The sequence below is a fragment of the Rutidosis leptorrhynchoides genome, chromosome 4, assembly GCF_046630445.1.
Source record: "Rutidosis leptorrhynchoides isolate AG116_Rl617_1_P2 chromosome 4, CSIRO_AGI_Rlap_v1, whole genome shotgun sequence".
Classification (NCBI taxonomy): domain Eukaryota; kingdom Viridiplantae; phylum Streptophyta; class Magnoliopsida; order Asterales; family Asteraceae; genus Rutidosis; species Rutidosis leptorrhynchoides.
In genome coordinates, this window is record NC_092336.1 from 189522587 (window position 1) to 189533343 (window position 10757).

Here is a 10757-nt window from a genome sequence, read left to right on the forward strand (position 1 = left end):
TATTACTAGTGGTTCATAATAATAAATAATTAATAAATTAATTAATTAATGAGTCATACTAGCATAATGGATAAGGATTATCAACTTTGTTACATAAGATTCTAGCAAAAGGACATACTTTAGACACCATTAGCCAAAAAGCAAGATTTTGTCTCCCCCTCCCCCTTAAAACCGTCCACCCCATCACCACCACCACCCTTGCCATGTCATCAATCCATGTGCTCACTCTTTGCCTATAAATACTAGCCTTAAGTCCCTCATTACAACACTTGATCATTTTAGCATTTCACACACTTCTCCTTTCTTTCTTTCTTCTACTTGTAAGTTTTCTTTTCCCTTTCCTTTTCCTTTCAAAATCGTGGTCATCATCATCATTTATGGAGATCAAGTTTCCTTTTAGCTTTGATCTTACTTATATCTTGTTGATTCAAGCATGAATCTTTCAAGAACATGGAAGATTCAAGCTTTCTAGCTTGAATCTTCATATCTTTTGTAGATCTACTTCTTTTATGCTTTAATCTTTCTATTTTATGATAAAGATTCAAACTTTTGTTTGTAATCTTCATGCATCTTCAAGATCCAAGCTTTATGCTTCAAGATCTTCAAGAACAATCAAGATGCAAGCTTTCTAGCTTGAATCTTCATATATTGTTGTTAGATTCAAGTTCTTTTTACTTTGATCTTGTTATTTTGTTAAAAAGATTCAAATTTTTGTTTGTAATCTTCATGTATCTTCAAGATCCAAGCTTTATGCTTTAAGATCTTCAAGAACACTTAAAGGTTCAAGCTTTCTAGCTTTGTAACCTTGTAACTTATGTGAAATGGATCCAAGCTCTCTAGCTTAGGGTTCCATCACCTCTTTTGACTTAGATTGTGTTCATACTTGTTAAATTGATGTAAAGTTTGTAACTTTAGTTGTTATTGTGACTTGTATTAGTGTTAAGACTAAGGATATGATGTAACATTGGTTCATCATCCATCTAAGACTCATGAATGAGTTGTATTCTTACTTGGTCTTAACATATTGTGTATTGATGGTGAATCTTGGTCAAAAGTGATGCTAAACCATCAACGAGTTGTACACTTGAAGCTACAAGCATCAAGGATGAGAACCGTGATGAGCATCGAGCACCAAGAACCCCACCGGAGCACTTGTCCACTGATTTTCGTATCTGATCAGACCACCTGGGCTACTGGAAAGCTGATTTTCAGTTAGTTCAGTTCGAGTAGATGATTTTCCGTTTAGGCCTCGACTTAATCCGAGTTACGGTTTAGGATTTATGGCCCTCCGAGAGTCACTACACCCTATTAACGTTGTGCTGAAATTTCTGACCTACTCGCACTTAAACCGTCGCCACGGTCAAACGAAGACGAGTTAGGTTCTGAAAATTGGTCAGCTGTTAGGGGACTCATGTACGAAGCCATAGCCACTGACCATGCATCTTTTCGATTTACGTAGAGGTCGTAGCTGCTGACCGAAGTCAGCCTATTGTTTCGATCTCTATTCTTGTCAAACTCACTTAGCTTTTACGATGATGAATGATGATGATGATGACACTTAAACTTATTTTATGCACTATTAGAACTTATTAAGACAACCTACTGACCTAGTAACCTTTGATTTAGGTTGACGATCTTTCGGACCGACTTACTACTTGCGTACTTTCATTACCGACTTTACCGCTTTTATCACTGTGAATTATAGCATCCCTTTTTACTACTTTTACTATTTTTGGGACTGAGAATACATGAACTTTTTACGTTTTACATACTAGGCACGAGTACTTAAACTTTGTATGTATGTGGGTTATATAACGGCATAAACATTCCCTTTAGCACGGTAACGTTTAGTCATTGGTTTTTGAACCGGTGAACGCGAATCTTAGATATGGATCCATAGGGTTTGACATCCCCACTCGGGCTAGTCGCGCTAGCATTTAACGGGTGTTTAATACTTCGTGAACATACGCACTCGCCAAATGTACTTTCAGGGGGTTATAAACGTTAAGTTTAGTTACCGGGTGCCCACGGTTATGCATATACTTTTCATACTGTTTTGATACGCTGTTGCAGCACTGAAATCTCGTGGCCTATCTTACGTTACTATTACAACTTAAACTATAGCTCACCAACATTCGTATTGACTTTTTAAGCGTGTATTTATCAGGTGCCTAGAGGTTTATTGCTTCCGCTGTTACACTTGCTGTCATGCTATTATTGAATTGCTGTTAAGGACCTGCTGTGTTAGATATTCGCTGCATAACTTAGAGATGTCTCAATCATGAAACTTATGTTTTGCATTCGTAAACTTATGTTATTTTGGAACAATGGTTTGTAATAAGTCTTATGACATGTTATCCTTGTAAAACGTTATCTTTTTAATGAATGCAAATCAGTTTTCAAACAGCATATAGTGTTTGACCTTGTGATGATCCTGTTGTTGATGATCCGTACACGATGGTTTTGTACGGGGCGTCACAATGACCGCCAAGAACACTGATGAAGAACTTGAAAAAAGATTGTCCAAAATGATCAAATCAATGAATTATGCTAAATAGACCGATAAAAAAGTACACATATGCTTCATCTTCTTTAATCACAATTAAGCCCTGACAAGCACTAAAATTCAAAGAATCGTTAACAGAATGCTAACTTCAATGCATGTATTATGTATTCATCGATTCTCCTCAGTTCAACCTTAAATTCTAATAGCATTAAACCACCTAATCGATTTTATAACAACTTATGAAGCTATCTAAACCTTAATTTGCTAATAACAACACCTAAATCTCAAATACTATCAAAGCTTGACTTTTATATGAAAACTCAAATATATGAATAATGCCAAACGTCAACTTAAATGATGTGAAGCTCCACCAATGATCAAAGAACTAAATGTAAGATACTGAATTCATTAAATCGTCAATTAGTCCTCTAGATCTTTTTTTCCACCTCAATGGAGATATATTGTTAAAGTCACCTTGAACGATTTCTGCTCAATCTTCAAATTAAGACACGAAAATGTTCAAAATAAAATTCAAGGTAAAATTTTATTAAAACTCAAATCTAATCAAATTAAAGACATTTCTAAGCTTAGGAATCACAAAACTCAATCCAAAAACACGTAAATCTATAGATTGATCAATGACCTTATAAAAAAATGTCAAAGATTTGGAGAACATATTATGACCTTTTCAAAAAAGGTCAAAATTCCGGGTATCTTCATATCTAAATTTCTTTTGCTTTCTCTGATCTTTTAAACCCGCATCCCTCTTCTCCTTCAAAACTTTTTGTTCATGGATCTTCTACTGCCATTTTGTAGATCGATTGTGCAGCTCCTTTCCTCCGGCCACCGGCTTCTATCCGGTGGTCTTGAGTAACTCCTGTCTCGCCGATTTTCTGGTTTCTTTTTTTCTTGCTCCGGCAAGTGGCGTGATGGGTGGCAAGAACAAGAAGAAATTTATGGCGACACCGGGTAGGGTGTTGCGCAATCGAAAAATTAGGGAAGCTCTTGATGAGCTTTCGAAGGAGAGGGAACCGGAGGTAGGCGAATCTAAGGAGGGAGAAGTCTCAGACACAGGTCGCAATCGATCTCTGGGACCAGACTTGGGAAGCCAATCGTACGATCTTAATATATCTGATTCTGAAAGTTCTGGTGTAAACAAGACTGACATGAAAGTGACCAATACGCCTACAAGTGCTTCGGTGGATGATTTTAAACAGGATGAACATGTTAGCGTGCACTCAGGTGACTCATCTGATCATGAATCTATCCACAATGATTATGACTTTCCTCCTCTAGTCTCTTCGCCTAAGGGTTCGAAAGCTGAAACAGAAAAGGATCCTTCAGTTAAAGATACGAAGGGTGATGATGATACATATCCTAACAATGAAGGCTGTGATGATCACGAGGATGATACAGCAGCTGGTGTTCACATGAACAAGATCAGAGATAATCCAGGGACACAAACTGTTGATGATGGAAAGAATGTTCTTCATTCAAACCTTGTTCCTTCCTCTAATAATAACGCTCCTAGCAAGGGAGATGATGGTTATAAATAGAATGATGATGCGGGGGTTGATGGTGGTCAAGAACAAAAATCCTACTCACAGGCTGCAGGAGGCTCAACTAATAATCAAAAGGTGAATTTTTGTTTCATTAACCAAATAGATCCTCAGTCAGATGATTATGATGTGGTGTTACCGATGGAGTTTGTTAAAGTTGCAAACGATAAATATAAAAATACATTATATGGTTATTTTCTTGGACGTCGCATGGCATTTCCTGTGGTCAAGAATTATGTTTTGAACGTATGGAGAAAGTACGGGATTAAAAAGGTGATGATGAACATAAAAGGGTTCTTTTTCTTTAAGTTTAATTCTGAGCTTGGCCTCATTGGGGTGTTAGAAAATGGCCCGTGGATAATCCGGAACATTCCAATTATTTTAAACAAATGGACCTCAGATATTTCATTGACAAAAGAGGATCTTACTAGAGTGCCAGTGTGGGTCAAATTTTACGACGTTCCATTAGCTTGGTTTAATGATGAAGGTTTAAGCATGATTGCTTCAAAGCTTGGGGGGCCAATGATGCTTGACTCATATACTAGCACCATATGTATGGAGGCGTGGGGTAGGCCTGATTTTGCTAGAGCCTTGATTGAAATTTCTGCCGAAAGGGAATTGATGGAAAGCTTACGTGTTGCTACCCCTGGCATGGATGGTGTTAGTCGGACCATTGATATTGTGAAGGTGGAATATGAATGGAAGCCTCCGAGATGTACTTGTTGTTGTGTTTTCGGTCACTTAGATGTCGAATGCCCGAAACATATTATTGCTAAAGTGGTGGAGAAACATAATGAAGATGGTCAAAAAGTTATTCAGAGGGATACAGATGGGTTCCAAGAGGTGATTAAGAAAAAAGGAAAAGGTCATGCATCAATAGATCAGAAAAAGGAGAACACAGGGGGTATTGCGGTTGGTAAACCAAAGCAAAAATTGGTGTACCGTCGGAAGGTAGATAAGGCAAGTTTGGATGTTGGGACAAGTAAGGGGTCTCAGGTGAAAACTCAAAATGCGTTCAGAGCCTTAAATAAAGATTCATATAACCTTGTTGATGAACCAAGTGATATTGAATCTGACAATAAGGAGACGGCCGTATTTATGGCAGGGAAAAATGATCCTAAAATAACGACTCCATTTGGTATGAAATCCGGTTGGTTATAATTGGTAGTCCTTGTCTAGATGGAATTTTTTTTGGCTTTTGGTTTTGCTAGTCCGTGTTTTGTTTGCAGGATCTAGCTTGTTTAGTGGTTGTATGTGAGGTCGCAAGGTGCGCTTGTGATCGTTGTTCCTAATTGTATTTTTATTATTTTTTATAAAAATATTTACCGGGTGAAACCATTTACCCAAAAAAAAAAAAGGTCAAAGATTTGGAGAACATATTAAATGATAAAATACGACCGAATCTAATGTTCTATGCAGGGGCAAAAATTAGAAAGGAGAGTGGGGGGCAGCAGTGGATTTGTAATTTTTAGTGCAAAAATTTTGGGTTTTTCGATTTTGCTTACGGTAGAATTTTTTTTTTGCCTCAAAGTCTCTATATTTTGTCCGAAAACCTTCATATTTGAGTCAAAAATATTTGAGTCGTTTCATTAGCTTCTTACGGTTTGTCATCTCCTCGTAGATGGTTGCCATTTTTTTCGCTTTTGGTTTATGTCTTGGGTTGTTTGTGATGTTTTGTGTGATTGTGGTTCTAGTTAGTCTTTCTTTTCTTTCACTTTTAGTTTGTAGTGAACTTTTGTTTTAGGTTGTGCGTTGTAAGTTTAGCTCAGTAGTTTTTATTTGTTTATTCATTGATAGGGGATACATTTTTTTTGATGATCTTCTTTATGGTTATAAAAGTTTATCCTTTTTTTTTTTGTCAAAAAAAAGATCAAGTGATGAACAGTAAGCGTACATGATGAAAATATGTGTATTATCATGTTTGTGAGTATTAGCAATAAAAGTTATTGAATGAATGTCTAATATATATGAATTTTAGTATAACAAGTTAGTGAGGGTTGAATGTGTGTAGGTGAAGGTGTATTAATTATGCCTAGCAAATGGGTCGGGATGGCTCGAGGGTCAAACTGATTTGGGCAAATGGGTCATGAGTCGAACGAGTTTCAAATTTTAAGCGGGTCGAACGGGTTGGGTTCAAACCGGTTATGTTGGGTTGAGATGGGTCGAGACCCGTTTTTTTTTTTTTTTTTTAAATTAGAGTGATACAATTTTAATTTTTAATTTTTTCTATTTATTTATTTTTAATATTTAATTATAATTACTTTGTCTAAAAAAAGAAAAAATTTACTCCCTCCGTTCCAAAATAATTGTCCTGTTTTGACTTTTTGAGTCTTTTTTCTTCAGCTTTGACTTTAAATATCTTTTTTGTGTAATATAATATCGAATGAAAGTTATATCAAATAAAAACACATTCAAAAATCAATCTATTCATATACATTTTATCAAATATTCTATAGCAAAAATCAACAAATATTTAAAGTCAAAACTTAATAAATTGACTTTAAAAAGTCCAACAGGACAATTATTTTGGGATGGAGGGAGTAATTATTTTAGTTTTATTAATTTTTTAACTTTATTTTTCTAATTTAATTAAGTTTGTTATGTTTTATTTTTTTTCATTTTCTTTTTATTTTTTCATATTGAAATGAGTTTGAAATGAATTTCAACGGATTTAGATAGACCTTCTAATATATTAATGGACTAAATCTGGGTCTATTCTCTTTGTTTTCTCGAGATACAATAAACTAACATGATTACTCAATGAACCCAATTTTTGAAGTATAAGTCTTTATTGACAAGCATATTTATTATGTGTATTTGTGATCGAGTCTTAGATGTTCTAGCGTTTAGTCTAAGCACAATTCATATTTATTACGGTTGACCTAAGGGTTTATAGATTAATTTGAAGAGTTAAGAGTGTATTTATAGTCTCATACACTCGTTTACATTGGATATACTTTATCAAAGTATAAGCACAATTCATATCATTTTCTTATTCCTAATATTATTTTCTTATTCCTAATAGCGAGTATTTTTATTTTGATGTACACGACTTACTCAGATTATCCTGTGAACATTCTCGACTCTTTTCTCGGTTATCTCAAAAAATAAATGAAGCTATTGAAATTTCAACGACCTCTTGTAAATGTAATCGGAACTCAAATCACTAAACTATGTGTTTTTTTTTTTTTTTTTGAAAGATAATCACTAGACTATGTTACCATGGTTTCGTATTATAGTATGAGTAAAATCAATTATGCATTTGATGTCATAATATATCTCACCATAATATATGAGAGTAAAATTAGTTCTAGATACCTATTAAGAGATCTTCATGCATATATAGTTTAATTAAGTTACGGAGGAAAATAAGAAACAGGTACATACCAATATAACAGCTTTAAGCGTATCTTTGTCAAGGGTAAAATCGGTTGTTTTATCTGGTTGGATATCAAGTAAAATGTCGTCTTGAACATTATTACTTTGAGCAAATTGACCCCATCCTTTTTTACTAACATGTTCTTCAACAATACCTTCAATAAACTCATCAAATTCTTTAGCAGCTTTTTCCGCTCTTCAACCATGCAAAAAATTAACTTCCAACAGTAAAAATACTCAATAAACTTGTGAAGTTTCTCATTATTGTTATAAACTTAATTTCGCTATAAATCCTCCCAAATGCAACCCTACAAATTATATTACTTGAGTGCGAAAGAAGTAATTCAGTCAAGTCGATCACACGGCCACAACTTTCTCCAACAATACGAATCGTAGCATTGATCTCTTCTTTTCTAACATGATGAAATGACTTAACTCGTGAAGTGCTTAAAATATTTTGAACCACTAGGCTCTTTAATTGCCTCCAATGTTCGCCATAAGTTGAAAATACTATTTCCTTAGATCCATATGATAGTAAGTTGGGGATAGTTAAAAGGGGTCGACTAGAAAATAATAAATCATGCGTTTTATAGATCTCTTTAGCCGCTTCAGGAGAAGATATCACAAGAGTGTGTACGGTTCCAAGTTGAATCATCATTATCGGACCGTATTTTTTGGACGATTTTTGAATAGAGCGATGAGGGATGGTGATAACGCCAAAATCATACATGTTTATTGTCGTTATTTCGATCTAATTCTGTATCTATTTGTATGTATTTGTTGTACTTAAGCATTGTAATTCATGTACATTTGTAAAAGTCCATTGTGATTGAATAAATGAAGACCAACAGCGAAAACAAAGTTTAAACGAAGATTGAACGCGTAAAACAGCCCGAAACTACTGAAACAGGTCCAAATGTGGCGCATCTATCTTAGATGCGGCGCATCTATGCACAAAATAAATCCCGACAATTTCAGATGCGGAGCATTAGGAATTCTGGACCAAAACAGCACCAGATGCAGCGCATCTGAGATGGATAGGGCACATCCAAGCCAGATGCGGCGCATCTGTACCAGATGCGGCGCATCTGTCCCCCTGCCGACAGTTCTGAGTGCCAAAACGAGCTGGATTACACTAGCCTTAAAGGGATGCGGCGCATCCAATGTAAATGCAGCGCATCTGGCCACTTTCTGGCCAAAATACCTAACTTTTGAGCCTATTTAAGGAAGGCTTTGGTTACATACTTGAGACACCTTCACTATTACATTCTCTCTCAGTTCTAGTACGAATTTCAAGGCTCAAGGAAAGTTATAGAGTCAATCTCCATTCTTTCAACATCAAGATTAAGCTAGGAATATTCATCGCAATCGGTATTATCGTTTTATATCTTTTATACATGAATTCAAATTGTATTTACTGTTTCATTAGTTCTACTATGATTATGTTTGGCTAAAAGCCTTGTGTGTTTACTTCAATGTAAGATTTATGGCTTGGGATTGTTCTATATTTCGATGTTATGATAGTTACATATATGTTTGATTGATTAAATTACCTAGTCCAACCAAAAGAACCATAGTTATGATTGTTAGTTTGTCACTTCAATTACGTAAATAGTAAAGCAATTAATGTGAGTTAACTTGGTGAACAATTTATTCTTCAATACACCTAGTAATCTAGACGGTTAGATACATAAGCTTAAGTGATTTCGTTATGTGTTTAAACCGGTAATTGAACAAGTTTCAAAGCAACATAGTCATGAAATTACCTCAAGTGATTGTTGTAGTTTAGGTTTTACGCGAGTTTAACCGGGTTGGGTCTAGTTAGTTAAATCAATCTAAATCACCATGTTCTTTCGAGAAATCCATTGTTGTAACCATCTTTATATCCTAGTTCAATTATACGAATTGTGACTTGATTTATGTGAGTTTATCATTGGCTATAACTTGTACTTCAACACCTAGTGATCTAGTCACCTATATGTGAATATAGGATGATAATTGAATGATATTTAGGTTTTACAATCGTGTAGTCAACTTAGAGTGATCTTAGTAAACTAGGTTTTATGTGAATTTAACCAAGAAAGAATCCTGTTGATTAAACATAGTTCTTAAGTTTATAGAAATTGTGAAATTAATATAAACTCCTCTATTGTAACTATCACATAACGGTTTTAATTATAAAAGAACAATCCTTATCGTTTATCAAGCATAGAAGTAAACACCTCATTCTCATTCTTGTTATTCATTATATTTATTTACTATTTCGTTAAACAAAAATACAACTACAAATACAAACCCCCCTTTTAGAATTATTAATCGTGGTAAAGTCATTAAAACAAACTTCTCCCTGTGGATCGAACTGGTCAATTTACTTGCTAGTTACTACATGATCGGGTTTAGTTGCCTGTATTATGTGTTAATTATTGAGCATATTGTCTACATTTTAAAGGTTACGTCTTGACACATCAGATGGATCCTAATTGGTGAAAGTTTCCTATCAATGGAAGCTTTGGTGGAGATGATGGTAAATTTTGTTTTTTGGTATGAAATGAATTTATCCATTTGATGCAAATGGAAATTATCAAAATGATAAAAAAACAAAGAAAGAGAAAAATTTGCCAAAAAATGAAGAAATGATATCCATGTCATATGAGGGTATGTTTTTCCTCATGGAAGAGTACACATATATTGAAAGAGAGATAAATATATTTATTGAAAAGAATTGAATCTAACAAAAACAAAATTAAATAGAGGAGAAGTTGAAAGGAATTTGAAAGTTGAATAAACTGAATTAGAATCGCATATAAGAATTTTAATTTATTTGTAGTCACAAGAGCTTGAGCTTTGTATTATAATTAAATTTATTATTTATGTATAAGTAAGGTATTACAAGTGGTTGTGCTAATAGGATAGCATCTTTCTTCACCCCGCTCGGTTTTGTTGGTTTATTTCCAATAGGAAGAAGGACGCTGAGACACATTAAGTTGTTTACTATTACGGACTATCCCAGACAGGTTTTACCGACCCGTATATAGGACCTAAGTCTGACTCGATTGCCCCTCGGGATGGTTTAAGGTTCAGATTCTAGTAATGCGTTTCAGGTTTTTGCCAAAAAGCGCGTGCGTGCATGGCAAATGAGAGTACTCGATGCCAACAACTTGCCTTTTAAAAAAAAAAATTATACCACTGAACCTGTGTTTCACTCAAAATTATACTGGTAGTTGTTTACTTTACAAAATTATACCGTTAGTCCCTATGATTATATCTAACTCCAGCTAAATTTTCCCGTTAAATAAGTACATGTGCATTGCACA

General features: G+C 34.6%; 1 protein-coding gene across 1 annotated transcript; it reads right to left on the bottom strand.

Annotated features, from left to right (window-relative positions):
- Positions 1-6506: 6506 nt before the first annotated feature.
- On the bottom strand, positions 6507-8173 carry LOC139841299 (cytochrome P450 Tp4149-like). The gene is made up of 3 exons (XM_071831524.1): positions 7719-8173; positions 7453-7639; positions 6507-6515 (listed from the first exon to the last, which is right to left on the bottom strand). The coding sequence occupies exons 1-3, from the start codon at positions 8171-8173 to the stop codon at positions 6507-6509; spliced, it is 651 nt and encodes a 216-aa protein (XP_071687625.1).
- Positions 8174-10757: the final 2584 nt, after the last annotated feature.

Excerpts from the sequence above, each read along its gene's own strand:
- LOC139841299 (XM_071831524.1), bottom strand. The coding sequence starts at position 8,173 with ATGTATGATTTTGGCGTTATCACCATCCCTCATCGCTCTATTCAAAAA. Across the intron at positions 7,640-7,718 it reads AGGATTTATAGCGAAATTAA|AGCGGAAAAAGCTGCTAAAG; the intron begins GTTTATAACAAT and ends GCATGGTTGAAG.